Source organism: Vulpes lagopus, chromosome 5 (assembly GCF_018345385.1).
Source record: "Vulpes lagopus strain Blue_001 chromosome 5, ASM1834538v1, whole genome shotgun sequence".
NCBI lineage: Eukaryota > Metazoa > Chordata > Mammalia > Carnivora > Canidae > Vulpes > Vulpes lagopus.
The window spans coordinates 68,824,181-68,843,483 of record NC_054828.1 but is presented as its reverse complement, the minus strand read 5'-3'; the positions used below and the strand labels follow the sequence as shown (position 1 = coordinate 68,843,483).

At 41.1% G+C, this 19,303-nt stretch overlaps 1 protein-coding gene across 7 annotated transcripts in view; it reads left to right on the top strand.

Moving 5' to 3' along the window:
• The window catches only part of RBMS2 (RNA binding motif single stranded interacting protein 2), a 97,606-nt gene that overhangs the window by 60,084 nt on the left and 18,219 nt on the right, over positions 1-19,303 (top strand). For all 7 annotated transcript variants that reach the window (XM_041757270.1, XM_041757267.1, XM_041757269.1 and 4 more), the window contains 3 exons: positions 12,418-12,584; positions 17,799-17,857; positions 18,675-18,766. In XM_041757270.1, the coding sequence (XP_041613204.1) occupies positions 12,442-12,584; positions 17,799-17,857; positions 18,675-18,766 (294 nt within the window). In that variant the 5' untranslated portion in view covers positions 12,418-12,441. The remainder of the gene's footprint in view (positions 1-12,417; positions 12,585-17,798; positions 17,858-18,674; positions 18,767-19,303) is intronic.

Sequence of the window (19,303 nt, the reverse complement as noted above, 5' to 3'; positions counted from 1 at the left end):
AGGCTACTTTTCCCTCTTCCTCTGTGCTTGCTCTGTCCCTCAAATAAGTAAATAAAATCTAAAAAATATATACATAAGGAAGAAAAAAGTTTACATTACTGTATCGAAAAAAATCCACGTATAAGTAGACCTGCATAGTTCAACCTGGTGTTAAGGATCAACCTAATCGGTTTTTGGTATTCAGTGCTCAGTTTGGCAACAAGTCCTCATCTCCACCCCTTACCTCCAACCTCTGCCCCGTTCCAATTGTGTTTGAGATTATGAGTTTGGTAAAGTAGGTTAACTTTTTCCCAAGGAAAGTTTTGTTCAGATCACTGTCTTTTTGAGATTTAAGTTATTTTAGGAATTAGAAGATCACAGATCCTGGACTTAGGCAAAAAAAACTCAAGTGTTTTAATATTCTATCCTACTCTTTTTTTTTAAAATTCATTTGGGGGAGAAAGAGAGAGCACAAGCAGGGAGAGGGAGAAGCAGGCTCTCTGCTGAGCAGGGAGCCTGGTGTGGGGCTCGATTCCAGGACCCTGGGACTATGACCTGAGCTGAAAGCAGACGCTTAACCAACTGAGCCACCCAAGTGCCTCAGTATTATGTCCTACTTAAAAAGAAAAAATAGTGTGTCAGATTTTTAAGAGATTTATTTATTTAAGGATTTTTTTTTTTTTTTAGATTTTATTTATTCATGAGAGACACAGACAGAGAGGGGCAGAGAACACATGCGGAGGGAGAAACAGGCTCCCTGTGGGGAGCCCAATGTAGAATTTGATCCCGGGACCCCAGGATCATGCCCTGATCTAAAGGCAGACACTCAATCACTGAGCCACCCAGGTGCCCCTTATTTATTTATTTTAAAGTAATTACAGGGCACCTGGCTAGCTCAGTCAGAAGAGCATCTGACTCTTGATTTCGAAGTCTTGGGTTTGAGCTCCACGTTGGGTATAGAGATTACTAAAAAAAAAAAAAAAAAAGTAAAGATTTTGAGTCTTAAAACCAGATCCCCAATCTACCAATCTGGGTATTCTTTGAACAGGTAGTGTGAGGGTGGAAAAGAGAAGTGCTGGTGTTTCCTGACTTCTGTGAGTTTCTGATCTATTTCTGGTTGAAATGAAATTGTGTTAAATGATGAAAATATGGTAAATGATGCGGTAGGGTAAAACAGATAAGCAGGTGTTATCTTTTCTCTTTTTGAAACAACTGCCTTGTGGAAGAGGCAGATACATTTCTCTGTGAGCCATGGAGCTGTACTGATGCAGCTATTCTTGTTTACTTTGCAGTTCCTTCTTAGGCCATATATTCTCCTGAACACAGATAATTCATCAGCCTAGCTGTGGAGGGGTTCAATAATGCAGAATAGGGATCCCTGGGTGGCGCAGCGGTTTGGCGCCTGCCTTTGGCCCAGGGCGCGATCCTGGAGACCCCGGATCGAATCCCACGTCAGGCTCCCGGTGCATGGAGCCTGCTTCTCCCTCTGCCTATGTCTCTGCTTCTCTCTCTCTCTCTCTCTCTCTGTATGACTCTCATAAATAAATAATAAAAAAAAAAATTAAAAAAAAAAATAATGCAGAATAACACTCAGTGGGGGCTCAGTTGAGTTCCACACTCAGTTGAGTCCCAAGCAATTGGCTGTCACGTTCACAGCTTCAGCTGCTTAACCTTTAAAGATCCGGGATGCCTGGGTGGCTCAGCGGTTGAGCATCGGCCTTTGGCTCAGGGCCTGATCCTGGTTCCGGATCGAGTCCCGCATTGCGCTCCCTGTGAGGAGCCTGTTTCTCTCTCTCTCTCTCTCTCTCTGTGTCTCATGAATAAATAAATAAAATCTTAAAAAAAAAAAACCACCAAAAACCTTTAAAGATCCTTCTTTTGTCCTGAGAAGTTATTTACCTTTTTTTTGTATTGTTTCCTCATACATATGAGGTATTGCCACACTGACATGTACCCACAAACTGGTGACATGGTTATTAGTTGGGTTGCAGGCATGAGCTTGTACTTCCTGAAACCACTGTGCCTCAAAGGGCTCTGCCCTCCTTAGAATTGTCCATATACTTCAGTTGAGGGCTCTTGGTCTAGTTGGTTTCTCTAAGCACCAATCTATATAAGAGAGTTTCATCTAGCGTATTTGAGTCATAATTCAGATACGTTTGTTCCTTAAATGTTCTACACTGACTAGATGTTACCTACTGCCTGGGAACTTAGAACTGTTCTCTTTCCAGAAGGGAGAGAAACAAAGGATATAGGGTCATGTAAAGGGGTACTTTACGTGTTTACTCAGCTGTTTGCACTGGTTTGGATACTTTGAGTATTTGGGTTTTCTCTTACTTGATTCTGCTTAACAAAAAGCAAAGCAATGTAACAGAATGTTGAAATAAGACTAAGCCTCAGTTTCTAAGTTTCAAAAGAGAATAACACATCTCCAGTTCCACCTCACAGAGTTGTTAGGAAGATCAAATGACATCATAGATGTGAAAGGATTTAAGGCACTGTTAAAGTTAAGACAAATTGATATAGGGATGCCTGGGTGGCTCAGCGGTTGAGTGCCTGCCTTCCGCCTGGGACGTGATCCCACGGTCCCAGGATCAAGTCCCACATCGGGCTCCCTGCATGGAGCCTGCTTCTCCCTCTGCCTGGGTCTCTGCCTCTCTGTGTCTTTCATGAGTAAATAAATAAAATCTTAAAAAAAAAAAAAAAAAAGACAAATTGATATAGAACAGAATTCTGTGTTAAATTGTACCTTGAGAATTTTTGTACATTGAGAGGGGTTTTTGTTACTCAGTTTTGGAGAAATCAGTTTCTCAAGAGCTTCTGACACAAATCTTCCACGCGAGTCTTTAAGGTAGAATGGTTGGTTCATCATTCAGGGTCCCAAAAGGAAACAGATGGCATATCCAAATTGAGTAATTTGAGAAAGATTTAATAAAGAGACTATTTACAAAGAGGTTTAAGGAAACCAGTGAGAGAGAGCAGAGTCCCCTATAGCCAGCAATTACAGAGCCTACATTACCTCATTACCTCTAGATCTAATAAAGCAAAGTACTGAGAGAGATTACCTCAGAATCTGAGAGTAGCTGTATGGAAAGAACTGTCGGCTTCAGTAGTTTGCAGCCAAATCATGGTACTTTGGCAGGAGCTAGGGAAATAAATACTCTGATCTCATTTTCCTCCTATGCTTTGATCTTGTGTACATCTGGTTAGCCAAATCCAGCTAGAAGCCAGAGGGCAAGGGAGCCTGTGCATGCACTCTCTACAGCAGCTTCCTGGTACACAAAGAAAGGTGAGTGGTGAGCAAGAGTGGTGAGTGGATATGGAAATGCAAATGGATTCCTGGGCAATATGCTGTGGCTATATGCTTAACTGAGGATTCAGGTGAGTGGTGAGCAAGAGTGGTGAGTGGATATGGAAATGCAAATGGATTCCTGGGCAATATGCTGTGGCTATATGCTTAACTGAGGATTCTGTAGTAATTTTGGCTTAGGGTTTTTGTGGGTTTTTTTTTTTTTAAGATTTATTTATTCATTCATGAGAGAGAGACTGAGAGAGAGGCAGAGACACAGGCAAAGGGAGAAGCAGGCTCCTCGCAGGGAGCCCAATGTGGGACTTGATCCCGGATCCCAGGATCACAACCTGAGCCGAAGGCAGGCACCTAACCGCTGAGCCACCCAGGCGTCCCAAGGCTTAGGGTTTTTAAGTAGCAATTGTATATATACTTGAGACCCAGTTTGAGTACCACCTGGTATAAACATAATAAACTCTCTGGAGGCCATATGGTTGGTACACCTTACTGTTACCATCTTGGTATTAAAGGATATATGAAACAATTTGCTACTGTTGTGGGAAGACCCATGAAAGAGGAGGAGGAAGAGATAAGCTGGAGATGGTGTCAGGTTTACTTGAATTTAGAGGAAGTAGTATAAAGTGCTGAGTCAGCTTTTAAAACCAGCTATGGGGTGGGGGAATAAATAAATGAAACCAGCTGTGGTGGACAGATATGTGTTATGTGATCTCTGGCTCAGGCTCTGCATTTTCCAGAGATGCCTTTTTGTTTTTTGTTTTGTTTTTACTATTGTTAATGTTTATTGTTTTAGGAAAAGGGGCTTGTAGGAAATATCCCTTTCTCTCTCTCTCTCTCTCTCTCTCTCTCTCTCTCTCTCTCTTTGGTAAAGCTTGTTTTTTTAGCAATCTCTACACTCAATTTGGGGTTCGAACTCACGACCCTGAGGTAAGCACATGGTCTTCTGACTGAACCAGCGAGACACCTTGGAAATATCCATTTCTTGCTCTGATATGATTTAATGATTAATCTATACTTTCACTTGAATTTCAATAAAATATATAAATCTTAGGATGTTTCTATCTGGAAGTGGAGTAGGCTGATGTCAACCTAAGCTGAATTCTTTTTTTTTTTTTTTTTGAGATTTTATTTATTTATTCATGAGAGGCACAGAGAGAGAGATAGAAGCATAGGTAGAAGCAGACTCGTGCAGGGAGCCTGATGCTACTGATCTTAGGGCTCCAGGATTACGCCCTGAGCCAAAGGCAGACGCTCAACCACTGAGCCATCCAGGTGCCCCCAAAGCTGAATTCTGTGCTAGTTCATGTTAACCTGTGATTGCCAAATATCGCAAGATTTTTTTTAAAGATTTTATTTATTCATGAGAGACACGGGGGCAGGGGGTAGAGACATAGGCAGAGGAAGAAGCAGGCTCCATCTGGGAGCCTGATGTAGGACTTGATCCCAGCACTCCAGGATCATGCCCCGAGTGGAAGGCAGACACTCAGCCACTGAGCCACCCAGGTGTCCCTCTCAAGATGTTATTTTAGTGGTTGGAATGTCCTCTTCTCTCCACCCAACCCCATCAAATTTTTATAGTAGCTTTATTGAGATCTAATTCACATACCATACAATTCACTCACTTAAAGTATACAATTCAGTGGCTTTTAGTGTATTTGCAGAGTTTGTATCCATTACCATAATCAATTTTAGGACATTTTCATTACCCCCAAAAGAAACCCCACCACTTAGCCACCAGCCCTCTTCCACACCCCCTCCCGCCCCCCATTCTCACTGCTTACCTCTCCCAGTCAGGTAGTCACTAATCTACTTTGTCTATATATAGCTGTGCCTGTTCTAGATATTTCACGTGATGGAATCATACAATATGTGCTCCTTTGTGACTGACTTCTTTCACTTTGCATGTTTTGAAGGTTCATCCATGTAGTAGCATGTATCTATACTTCATTTCCTCTTATAGCTGAATAGTAGTTTCATATATGGATATACTATACTTTATTAACCATTCATCAGTTGATAGACATTTGTGTTGTTTCCACTTTGAGCTAATATAAGTAATGCTACTATGAAATTTGTACACAGGTTTTGTGTGGACATATGTTTTCAGTTCTCCTGGGTATATACTTAGGAGTGGAATTGCTAGGTTATGTGAAAACTGTGTTTAACTGCTTTAGGAACTCTTAAACTGTTTTTCAGAGCAGCTGTATCATTTTATGTTCCCACCAGCAGTGTAGAAGGGTTCCTGATTCTTTCTTTACATTCTTGCCAGCACTTGTTATTGTTATTATTGATTATAGCATCAAAGTTACTTTTTTTTTTCCAAATTTTTTATTTATTTATGATAGTCACACACACAGAGAGAGAGAGGGGCAGAGACACAGGCAGAGGGAAAAACAGGCTCCATGCACCGGGAGCCTGATGTGGGATTCAATCCCGGGTCTCCAGGATCGCGCCCTGGGCCAAAGGCAGGCGCTAAACCGCTACGCCACCCAGGGGTCCCTCAAAGTTACTTTTGATTAAAACAATTATCTTGGGCAGCCCAGGTGGCCCAGGGGTTTAGCGCTGCCTTTAGCCCCGGGCATGATCCTGGAGACCCGGGATTGAGTTCCACGTCGGGCTCCCTGCATAAAGCCTGCTTCTCTCTGTGTCTGTGTCTCTGCCTGTCTCTCTCTCTCTCTCTCTCTCTCTCTCTCTCTGTGCCTCTCATGAATAAATAAATAAAATCTAAAAAAAAATAAAACAATAATCTTATTATAGCCATCCTAGTGGATATGAAATAGTATCTCATGATTTTGTAAAGATTTTATTTACTTGAGACAGAGAGAGAGAGAGAGGGAACAAGAGAGAGCACAGAGGCAGAGTGAGAGGGAGAAACAGGTTCCCCACTGAGTGGAGAGCCCAACGTGGGTCCCGAACCCAGGACCCTAGGATCATGACCCGGGCTGAAGACAGACGTTTAACCGACTGAGCCACCCATGCACCCTGTGATTTTTTATTTGCATTTCCCTATAGCTCCCCATTAAAAGTTTAATTTCCTATACATTCTTCAAAATACAATTGTCTTTTTCTGAGAAACTTTTCCCTCAGGAATTACCTGTCTTTTCTTTCATACTCCTATACAATTTTACTTGGATCCCCATTAGCACACATATTTCGTTTTGCTAGTTATGGAGATCATAAGCTCTGTTTTGTGAATTCCTTAATGGCTCCTGTGAGTGTGTGTTTAAATTTATTATGAAATATTTCACTCATACTCATGCATTTGTGAGCCCCCACTGTATCACATAGGGCTTGCATGTAGTTGGCATTCAGATGTTTATTGAATGACTCAAAGAGTCTTATGAGTGATTATTAAGAGGTCTTATTCCTAAGGGAAAGTGGACTTTCTCTTATTAGGAGATATTATGATGAAACAAGGGAAAGTATTTTAGGCAAAAATGAGTATGCCTGGCTGGCTCAGTTGGGAGAGCATGGGTCTCTTGATCTTGGAGTCATGAGTTCAAGCCCCATATGTTGAATAGAGTTTACTTTAAAAAAAAGTTCAGATGTGTTATATGTTCTAGAGACCACCAGCTCCAGAAACATGTCTTCTAGATCATCCATATCCAAGTTGCAATAAGAATTTTGATGTCAGGTTCCCGGATTGTACATCTGTGAGATTTTTTTAGGGATTTATTATAATGATACACAATTAGCAAATCCCCTGAGTTTTACTCCTTTTAGCATATATCCATGCCTATATACTATATGCTAGGAACTTAGTTAGCTAAGCACTAGACATAGAATGGGGTTTTCTCCTGCTCTGATGGTAATAAGTAAAGATAAGGGCCCAAGATGGCATCTCCTGCTCTGATGATAATAAGTAAAGATAAGGGCCCAGAGTCTAATGACTCTGATGGCAAATGAATGGATACAGGATTTCTCAATTTTATTAAACCACACAAAATGAACACTTGATTAGAATCTAATTTTCAGAACGAAGACAGCGTTTTACTTACATTATAATTTAAGGATGCCTGGGTGGCTCAGTTGGTTAAGTGTCTGCCTTCAGCTCAGGTAATGATTGCAGGGTCTTGGAATCAAGCCCCATGGCAGGCTCCCTGCATTGTGGAGAGCCTGCTTCTCCATCTCCTCTCAGCTTGTGCTCTCTCTTGCTATCTCTTTTCCAAATTAAAAAAAAAAAAAAACACACACACATTTAATTCACAAGTAGCTTATCTTACTGGACCATTCTCTTAAAGATCTGATGAAAACTTAGTGATTGGGGGGGTTGGCATTTTATCATCTCTACCATTATGATCTCTTGAAAGAGAACAAAAGGAAGAACACTGTCTTGTCTCCCAGTTTCCTACAACTCAGCAACACAAGAAACTTAAAATTCCTGCTACAGGAAGAGGGGAATTCGATTTTTTTATTTTCTGGATAAAGATGAAAAGTTCTACATTTCTGGATCCCCATCCTAGAAGCCCTTCCCCAAGTATTTATTCCCAGATACTCTTAAGAAATTCATCACAGCCTATTCTCTGCACGTCCTTTATTTATTTATTTTTTAAAAATTTTTTTATTATTACTTATTTATGATAGTCACAGAGAGAGAGAGAGAGAGAGAGAGGCAGAGACACAGGCAGAGGGAGAAGCAGGCTCCATGCACCGAGAGCCTGATGTGGGATTCGATCCCGGGTCTCCAGGATCGCGCCCTGGGCCAAAGGCAGGCGCCGAACCGCTGCGCCACCCAGGGATCCCCCTCTGCACGTCCTTTAAACACCACCCCACCAATCTTTAGGCTTTTTCCTTACCTCCCTTCATGTCTAATATCTCCTAACTAGTCTCACCCTCTGGTTTCCCACCTCTCTAAACCAGCTTTGATAATGCAGCTGAGAAATGTGATATTGTGTCTCTGTTTATAAACCCATCAATGTTTCCCACTCACTTCCAGAATTAAATCTCCCTTGTGAGAAGACTGATACCTGTACTCTTCTACCAGATAACTTTGCATATTCCTTTGATACATAATATACTACCATCCTTCCTTTCTGAAGGCAAATTTAATAATCTCAGGTATCTTAAATTCTAGGCTGAATGTGAGGGCCCTTGTTTAAAGGGGTCATATCGTGGAATTATAGGGCATAGTACAACTCCGAGTCCTGGTCTTTTTGTTTTTTTTTTTTTAAGATTTTATTTATTTATTTTAGAGAGAGAGAGAGAGAGAGAGAGTGTGTGTGTGTGTGTGTGTGTGCGCGCGCGCGCGCGCAAACAAGTAGGGAAGGGGCAGAAGGAGAGGGAGAAGAAGACTCCACTCTGAGCAGGGAGCCTGACATGGGGCTTGATCCGAGGACCCGGAGATCATGGCCTAAGCTGAAGTCAGACACTTAACTGACTAAGCCACCCAGACGTCCCTCCAAGTTCTGTTCTGAAGGGCCACTAATTCAAATGACTTCAGGAGTTCCACCTACATGAATGTGAACCAAGGTTATAAGTAACAACCTGCCAGTTTTTCTTCTAGCAGCAGAACAAAACTACATGTCATTCAAAGGGATATAGTTAACTGATAGATGCTATAATAGATTTCTGTCCCTTCCTGAAGAGAACCTGGTGTACTAATAACTCAGCCATTTCAGCTTCTCTAATAACCCTGGAGTTTACCTCACATGAAAATGACATATTTTAGGACATTGTGATAAAAAGCAAATTAGCTTACAATTTAGAGTCTGCTTTGGTTTATGAAATCTACTATAGTACAGAAGAATTAAGGAAATATCTTGCTCTTCAGTGTCTAGCTTAGGCCCTGACAGGACCAGTGACCTCAGAGAACCATTTCAGTAGGAGTCAAGAGAGTCAATACTGCCCTATGCTTCCCTCCCCCATAAGAATATCTCAGTTCTGTACCCTTGTACATACTATCCTTTTCTTATATACATAGGTAAACATGGATTTTTAGTTTACATTAGTTATTATGTCTGCCCAAATAGTTTCCTTTGGGAATCCATATAGGCTTTACCTAGGGACTTTCTCAAGTTTTCTTTTCTTTTTCTTAGACTTTCTTACCACTCAAAATGAGGGTTGTTTGTTTTGTTTTGTTTTGTTTTTTACCATTTCTCTTTGGAGCCAAACCTATGTGACAATTTCAGCTGCATTGAATTAAGAGATAAAAGGGTTTTTTGTTTTTCTTTTAAAGATTTTATTTATTTATTTATTTATTTATTTATTTATTTATTTATTTAAGAGAGAGAGAAAATGAGGGAGGGGCAGAGGAAGAGGGAAAAAGCAAACACTTTGCTGAGCAGGGAGCCTGATGCCAGGCTCTATCCTAGGACCTTGAAATCATGACCTGAGCCGAAGGCAGACACTTAACCAACTGAGCCACCCAGGCACCCCCAAGGTTTTGGGTTTTTTTTTTAACCATATCTTTTTCCTTAGGAATTTTTCAGGCCTTGCAGCAAGTTTATTATCAACTAAGTCATGTTTTTATTTTTTAAAGATTTTATTTATTTATGCATGAGAGACAGGGAGAGAGAGAGAGAGAGAGAGAGAGAGAGGCAGAGACACTGGCAGAGGGAGAAGCAGGCTCCATGCAGGGAGCCTGACATGGGACTTGATCCCGGGTCTCCAGGATCCCACCCTGGGCTGAAGGTGGCGCTAAACCGCTGAGCCACCGAGGCTGCCCTAAGTGATGTTTTTAAATGATAGCTAAGGCCTTAGTATTAAAACCAAGGTTATAGCTATGTAGCAAATCAATAACTTCTTTTCAGTTTATCTCTTTCTTCAGTAACCCTTGTGTTCTCGTTTGGATAGCCCTGGCATCTTTGAAACTGCCCCATTGTGTATTTTTAAGCAACTTTCAGACAAGACAAAAATAGGGCAAATAAACCTAAAAGTCATACATTCAGATCTAGAAATGACAGTACTTGTTTTTTGTTTTTTGTTTTTTTTTCTTTTTTGACAGTACTTGTTTTAAGAATGACATTGAAGGGACGCCTGGGTGGCTCAGCGGTTGAGTGTCTGCCTTCGGCCAAGGGCCTGATCCTGGAGACCCGGAATCAAGTCCCATGTCAGGCTCCCTGCATGGAGCCTGCTTCTCCCTCTGCCTGTGTCTCTGCCTTTCTCTCTCTTTCTCTGTCTCTCATGAATAAATAAATAAAATCTTAAAAAAAAAATACACACATGCCGCATGCACCATCTGCCTTTATTGACTGTATCATGTGACTGTCACCACTATCATATGGGTTGTTCTATATGGGAAGTCCTAGTATAAGTGCTGGCAAAAGAAAAGAGGACAAGGTTGGGAAATATAACGGGTTATTGTAGCTGTAGTAAGTCATGAGTCTTTGGGCCATCTCAGAATGTGGTCTTAGGTCTCTTCTTTGCTGCAATGTAGAGCCAAGGGATAAGCTGCTGTGTTTGTGCAAGTGAGTGCACATTTTTATTGTGTATAGTGACAAAGATAGGAAAATTCTTGCTTTAACACATTTTAGCCCAAGCAAAGATTTTATTTTAAAGTTTGCTAAAGGTCAGAGTCATAAAATATAAGAGGCACATTTCACATTAATTAAGATTCTTTGGAAAAAAAAAAAAAAAAAGATTCTTTGGAGAGGAAGATTTCTTCTCTTTGATATTCATGTTTCTCTTTTTCTTCTGTTACTACTGCTTGCCCTCAACACCACCACCAAAAAGAGGGGTGGGGGTGGGGACCTGGAGAAGAAACTAGCATTCGAGAGGGAAGTAATTCCAAATAGAGTAATACTATAAAGTGCTTTGAGCCTAGGGAGAACTGGAATATGAGTATGATGTAGTAAAATGCACTATATTATAAGTAACTGTGTGAATTTAGAGTATTATGAACCAAATATAAATGTAAACACTAGAAGCCTGTTTAGGACATAAGGATTTAAAATATCCATGAGGGGGGATCTCTGGGTGGCACAGCGGTTTAGCGCCTGCCTTTGGCCCAGGGCGCGATCCTGGAGACCCGGGATCGAATCCCACGTCAGGCTCCCGGTGCATGGAGCCTGCTTCTCCCTCTGCCTGTGTCTCTGCCTCTCTCTCTCTCTCTCTGTGACTATCATAAATTAAAAAAAAAATTTTTAAAAATAAAAAATAAAAAAAAAATAAAATATCCATGAGGAATGGATCCCTGTTTCACCCAACTAACAGAAGTTTTTCTCTAACAGAAGTACCTTAAAAATGTAACAGAATCTGGTTGCCTGCCTTGGTATCAGTAGCAAGAGATGAGGGATGCTTCATCCCAAATCTTGGGTTTCCTTGACCATAATGTATCTATTGTTCAGTCACTTAAACTTTTAAAAATTTGTAAGTTACTTAGGACTAAATCTGTATTAGTATGGTAACAAATTTTAGTTTTTACTGGTAATTAGTATTTTTACATGGTCATTTGTATTTCATTTTATGTGTCTAAGTTTATAATAATGTTTAAGATCTTGAAGGAATTTTGCAGTTCTCCTATTCTACAGTTTTTTTGAATCATATGTTAAATTTATTTATAGTTTTAAAGTTTTATTTCATCTTCATAATTTTTATTTTTTTAAAGATTTTATTTATTTATTTATTTATTTATTTATTTATTTATTTATTTATTTATTTATTTATGAGAGACACAGAGAGAGAGGCAGAGACATAGGCAGAGGGAGAAGCAGGCTCCATGCAGGAATCCCGATGCAGGACTTGATCCTGGGACTCTGGGACCACGCCCCGAGCCAAAGGCAGACGCTCAACCATTGAGCCACCCAGGTGTCCCTCATCTTCATAATTTTCAAATAGAACCTAGATATTGTTAGTCTCATCTCATTATATTAACTTAAGAGGCATACATTGTGTTCTCCAGTATCAGTCTGATAAAAACATTCTACTATAACAAAGTATTTTTTTTTTTCAAAACCTTTAACAAGCCTATTTTGACCTCTCGTTATTCATGAAAGATAGGTAAGACAGTTACGTATTTTCTTATTCTATGACAGAGAGGAATTCCTTAGTTTTGGTGTTGTTTTGTTTTTACTCTCTATTGAGTTAATTGCTGTTAAAGTTTGGAATCATTCTTTCCATGGAGCCAGGATCTTCCTCACTCTCCAATATCTAAATGTATAATCTTCTGACCTTCTGTTCCTCATGTCTTTCTGCAGCCATATGTGTCATTGTCTCAGCAGATGGCACCACCTAGTCCAAGCAGCAGTACCCCAAACAGCAGCAGTGGGAGCAATGGAAATGACCAGTTGAGCAAAACCAACCTCTATATTCGGGGATTGCAACCAGGCACTACTGACCAGGACCTTGTCAAATTGTGCCAGTCGTAAGTTGGGGAACATGTGAGGAGGCTTGAGAGACAATATAGATTCAGTGATACTGGCTTTTTGTCAGATACTCTTGTCCTGAAATGCAGCATTATTTGTCACAAGGTTTCCTAGCAGTCCCTCTTAAGGAAATTCTACCTGCTTCTTTTTTTTTTTCTTTTTTTTTTAAATTTTTATTTATTTATGATAGTCACAGAGAGAGAGAGAGAGAGGCAGAGACACAGGCAGAGGGAGAAGCAGGCTCCATGCACCGGGAGCCCGACATGGGATTCGATCCCGGGTCTCCAGGATCGCGCCCTGGGCCAAAGGCAGGCGCCAAACCACTGCCGCCACCCAGGGATCCCCTCTACCTGCTTCTAATGTATAAAACCTTTGTGTGTTTCTTTTTTTTTTTTTAAGATTTATTTTTATTTTCTCATAAATATAAGATTTATATTTATGAGAGAGAGAGAGGCAGAGACACAGGCAGAGGGAGAAGCAGGCTCCATGCCAGGAGCCCAACTCGGGACTCGATCCCGGGACTCCAGGATCGCACCCTGGGCCAAAGGCAGGGGCAAAACCGCTGAGCCACCCAGGGATCCCCCCCTTTGTGTGTTTCTCTGAGGAAAGTCAGGATGGGCTGGCCTTTGAAGCTGAGTATGTGACTATTTCCATTGTGCTCCCAGAACTGATGGTCTTTGTGGAAAGATTCCTGTCCTTACACCTTATATAGAAATGCTTAATGTCTCTAAAGATATTGATTAGAAGGCAGTGAGAGTTGGCAGTAGGGGTAGAAGAAGGTAGAACTAGACAATTGCATTGTACACTTAGGAGCTTTTCTACTGATAGAGATAATCCCAATGAACTAGAGGAGCTCTCAAATTAGTGGATAAAGGAGAAGGTGGAGAAAAGGGCTATTGCTTTGCATCTACCCCTTACATACCTTTTGGGGTTCTTCACAGTATATTTGAATCATGAGGTAGAGATAACTACCATGGAATTAGCCCAGTTGGGAATGCTGGAAAAATTGCAAGGATCCAAAGATGCCAGCTCAGTTCCATTTGGCAGAAAAATATGTGTTTCGGGATCCCTGGGTGGCACAGCGGTTTAGCGCCTGCCTTTGGCCCAGGGCGCGATCCTAGAGACCCGGGATCGAATCCCACGTCGGGCTCCCGGTGCATGGAGCCTGCTTCTCTCTCTGCCTATATCTCTGCCTCTCTCTCTCTCTCTCTGTGTGACTATCATAAATAAATAAAAATTAAAAAAAAGAAAAATATGTGTTTCAAATGATATATTTGAGGGAATGCTTAGAGGAAGAAGTCTGGGGGATGAGGAGGGGAAAACTGAGTTTGGGCAAATGAATGGTGGAAAGAAATAGAAATAGGAAGCTTAGACTGTGTAATAGCCATCTTTTAAAACTTTTTATTTATATATAACAGACATAGAAAAGTGCACAAATCCTAAGTGTATATACAACAGTGACTTCACAAGGTGAACATACCCTTGTAACATAGAACATCACCAACTCTTCAGAAGCCCACCTCTCAGTTTCTGTCCCCCCTACCCCCAATGATATCTAAATAATTGATTGCTGTGGTTTGTTTGAACTTCATATAAATATAATGATATAGTGGAATGCCCTTTTATGTCTGGCTTCTTTTGCTCAGTGTTATTTGTGAGATTCATCTACATTGTTCCATGTAGCAAAACTTTGTTTCTTCTTATTGCCTTATGGAATTCCATTATAGGAATATACCATAGTTCATTTACCCATTCTGTTGTTGCTGGACATTTTGAGTTGTTTCTAGTTTGTGACTATTATGAATATGAATAGTACTGCCATGAACTTGTACATGTCGGTGCATATGTGTACACATTTATGTTGGTAATATAAATTGATGAGTCATAGGATATACATGTGTTCAGCTTTTGTAGATAACACTAAGTAATTTTCTGAAATGGTTAAACTAATTCAAACTCCCACAGCAGTGTATGTAAATTCTAGCTGTTCCAAATCTTGGAAAAGCAGAACATTCTGCCCCCAAATGTAGTTGTAGGAGTCATCAGAGATATTTTATAAGTCCCTTACTCTTCTGAGGTTTGGTCCATGCAAATCATACAGGTTTTTGCTAACACTGCACTGTACAAACTCAATCTTTAAAGGCTAGGCATATGGGTAAAACTGGTTTCTTTACCTCAGCTCACCTTGCTAGAAAACTATTTAAATGGAAGTGAGGGGACTTAGTCTAGAACTAGTAATTTTTGAGAGGAATGGGAATTGGCAGAAATATTGGTGTGTGAGAGAAAAGACTATCATATCAGTCTGGTTTGTTGATTTCTGCACCATGTATTTCTAGTACTAACTATAATGTGCTACATAAATCCTCTCATTCCGCAAGACCACAAGACAAAAACTCAGGTCTACTTCACCATACTTTTAGGCTTTCATTTTGCTCTTCCTAACAGTTGCCTTACCTTTGACTATGTCTGAAGGGATGAGAATAGTTAGGGTCATCATATAGGATGGAACTAAGGAGCTCAATAGGGGACTATGGAGAAGTAGAAATGAAGCAGGGAAAGAATAGGTGCTAGATGAATTATGACAAAAAGGAGGCAGAAAAGAGCAGGTGGCTGAAACCCTTTTGGATCCTGCGAGCTAAACCTTTCTAGGAAGCATGTTTACCGTGCACAGAGGGACTTCCTGGTTTTGTCCCAGTTGTCTCTCTGGGATGTAGGGGAAGTGAATGTTGCTAGATCCTAAACCCTGCTGGGCAGACAGGAGAGACAGAGTCTGGGATAGGAACCCCTGGCTCTCCTGGAGAGGCTCGGTCCTCTGTGGAAGAAGCAGCAGCACCCTAGCTATTGTCAGCTGTAGTAGAAACTCTGGGCTCTTATCTCAACCTGCTCAGACCACAGCAAACTCCACCCTGAGGCCTTGATAGGGATAGCAGCATGTATGTCCTCTAGCCAGGCTCATGCATCCCTTCCTTTGCCTTAATTTGAAAAGAATCCAAATATGTAGCCCTAAAGGGCTAGGCTCTCCACATTCATCCCCACCCCCATTTTTTAAAAAAGATTTTATTTATTTATTCATGAGAGAGAGAGAGAGAGGCAGAGGGAGAAGCAGGCTCCATGCAGGCAGCCCGACGTGGGACTCGATCCAGGGTCTCCAGGATCATGCCCTGGGCCAAAGGCAGACGCCTAACCGCTGAGCCACCCAGGCGTCCCTCCACCCCCATTTTAATGTGTTCTTTTCCCAGCCTCCAGGGCATTGCTTGGCTTATTCTGTCTAATTCAGTGGGTGACAGAAGCCCAACCAAAAAAGTCAGTGAGAGGCTCCCAAGGAACAAAAAATATATCAATCATCATATAATCTTTAGGGATGAGAGGGGAAATTAAAAAAACAAACAAAACCAACACTTGTTTAGGGTATTGGTCTCGTATTCAGTCCTTGCCAACTGTTTTCGGTTAAATCCTATGCTTCTGATTCTTTAATTTTCACCTTCCTAGAGTGGAACTTAAAGACTTCTTTCTAGTGGAACAATTGTAATATAGTCCTGACCTGTGATACTGCACTGCTCAAGTTTGGGGAACTCCAGATGACTTTGCTGCCAAAGTATAATTTTCAAAAAGTTGAAAAACATGACTCATACAAATGTAGGTAAACACATGCTCAAGATTTATTTCATTCATTAATAAGGGAACCAATAAGATGATAAAATGGATTCAAAGAGCATTTGAGGGACTGAATATTTATAGGTACTAAAGAAAGAATGTTGGAATAAGATTGATAGGTTATATACAAAATTAGTTCATATCCTACAGGACAGTATAAAACAGTAACCTTTGGGATTCTCTCTTTTCAGCTCAGGTCATGGTCTTGGGGTGGTGGGAATCAAGCCCCATGTCAGGCTCTGTGCTCACCATGGAGTCTGCATGTCCCTCTTCCTCTGCTTTACCACCCCCCCCAAAATAAATAAATAAAATATTTTTTAAAAATTAAAAAAAGAAATTATTTGTATTTCTACTGGACAAAATATACAAGTTAATATATATCTTCACAAGGTCTGGACCCTAGTAGTAAGTAGTAAGTCAAAGAAATACCCCCCCAGGGGATCCCTGGGTGGCTCAGGGGTTTGGCGCCGCCTTCGGCTCAGGGCCTGATCCTGGAGACCCGGGATTGAGTCCCACGTCGGGTTCCCTACATGGAGCCTGCTTCTCCCTCTGCCTCTGTCTCTGCCTCTCTCCCTGTCTCTCATGAATAAATAAATAAGGTCTTAAAAAAAAAAATACCCCCCTAGATAATGAGATATATTTCAAATGGGCCTTGTAGACAGTGTTCCAGAATGACATTGAAAGGATATTTTCAGTCCTCATTTTGTCTTACTGTTAAGTTTTGGGAAATTGTCCTTATACTGTTGCTGTGGCCTTATACCTACTCACCTCCCTAACATACTCAAGTCTTGACAGTGAGAAATAGAAATCTTAGAATAAAGTAAACCAGGAAGAGAGAACCGTTTGCACTAAAGTTAAGGTTCCTTGAATATAATAACAAAAATGACAGCAGTTAAGAACTTTCAAGTGTTTGCCATGTAGTAGACATTAGTGCTTTGTATCCATGAATTCATATCGTATTCCCAACAACCCTGTTTCTGCAGATAATGAAACTGAGGCCTGGGAAAGTTAAATGACTTGTCCATGATGACAGCTCCACAGTGCCAGAGCCAGGGTTTGAACAGAAACAGTTTGGTTCAGGTTAACCTTTACTCAGGGGTAGAGAGCAGGGTATCAGAAAAGACAGGTGTGTATGATTTTTCATAGGAGGAATGGTGTTTTTCCAAAAGAAAATAAGTAATTATTAAGGATTATATTTAGTCTCCAGGGAATTCCAGCCAATGCTCTGCCTGTACAGATTCTGTTATGTGGACATCACCAGGCTTCTTTCCCAGAAGATAGTAGTCTCTTTCCAACTAATACCTGAGTCTTAGTTGGGGAAGAAGAGAGAAATGTGTTGATATTATAAGGACTACAGTTACCTTATTTCTTGTAGGCACCTTTGGAGAATAGGTGTATATGAGAAGCATGACATTTTAAATTCATTTTTTCTTGTTTTTATTAAGGTTTGAGTGGAAATAGTTGTGAAGAAGGGGCATGGATTCATCCAGATGTCTCAGTCCCTGATCTGTTCCAAATACCTGCCCCAACATTATCACTTTGCATTTTCTTTTCCCTAGATATGGCAAGATTGTCTCCACTAAGGCCATACTGGACAAGAGCACAAACAAATGCAAAGGTGAGAGTACGAGGAGTCTCTGTAAGGTTTTCAGGCTTAAAAGACTAGTAGATAGTTAGATTGTTTGGTGACCAGATAGCTAGAGCTGAAAATGCTCTTTAAAAAAAAAAAAAGAAAGAAAGAAAATGCTCTTTTGAGGACCCAAGGCTAGAAGCCTTCACAGAGTGCCTGTGAGTCCCTTGTGCTTATTTTGGACTTCATGTTTCATGAAGATTCCCCAGATTGAATGGTAGGTTTGAGTAGGTAAGATTATTTCTACTTAGTAAACCGTTAGAAATGCCTTGTTGTGGTGATAGTGGTGGGATGACTTAGTATTATCTTGTAAGGGTGAATAACTTTGTTGAGATTTTGAGCAGCTCTAAGTGGGGATGGAAGAGAGGAAGGAACGGGAAGGACTATCTGTTGGGGTGGATCAGGCTTCTTGCAGGTGCCTGGCTATCTGCAGTGGAGAGGCTGTATTCCCTACATTCCTAGCATTCTTGGGATTTGGCTAGAAAGCAGGAAAGAATTCTGTTAGGGGTGGGGGCTGTGGATTATTACAAGAGCCTAGTTTCTGAAACCTTAGATTTCTTAAGGGGAGAGGGGGAAGGCAACATCACAAGGACTTCATTGGCCTTGGCTTTCTTAGCTGTAAAACTGACCAAATATCATGGGATTTGACAAGTACGTGGATAACCACATGAAACGTCTTAATTTCTCTTTCTCCCTACTACTTTTATTACATGGATGATAATTCTTCCTCTGTCTCCTGAAAATTATTCTTCTTCCTACCTCCCTTACACCCTCGCCTCCTAGTGATGCTGTTTCCCTGTTCTAGGCTATGGCTTTGTGGACTTTGACAGTCCTTCAGCAGCACAGAAAGCTGTGACAGCACTGAAAGCCAGTGGTGTACAGGCACAGATGGCAAAGGTAAGGGCACTTGCTGTCCCATGTCTGTTCCTCAGAGGGGTTGTGCTTAGCACCAGAGCTTGAGTTCTAAGGCCTCCAGAGGGTTTAAAGCCATGAATTTGATGGGTGAGGGCTATCTGAAATATTTTTTTTACTATGTCTGGCCAAAGATGGCCTGGGCCAGGGTCCCAGTACCCCTTGGCTGCCAGAGGAAGATGTTCTTCAAAATCTGTGGCAGGTTAGATCTGGAGACTCTGTTCCTCTCATCAAATATTATAATTAGATAAGAGGGTCAAGAGGCTTCCCTTTCTCTTGCTGTTTCCCCATTTCCACCTTGGCCCTTGCCTACCAGACATCTTGTAGTAGTTTTGCAACATTCTCTGAAGAAGCCAGTTGTGCAACTCAGATGTTAGGAACAGTGCTGTTCTCTCTGGGTGCAGGTTTGGGGGTGGGGGGGAGATAGGGGTAGGAGAGTTGTTAGGAGTTGGGGAGAGGAGAGCCAAAGCAAGGAAGAAAACTGTCCTTCCTTGTTGAATCTCCCTGGAGCTTTTATCTTAA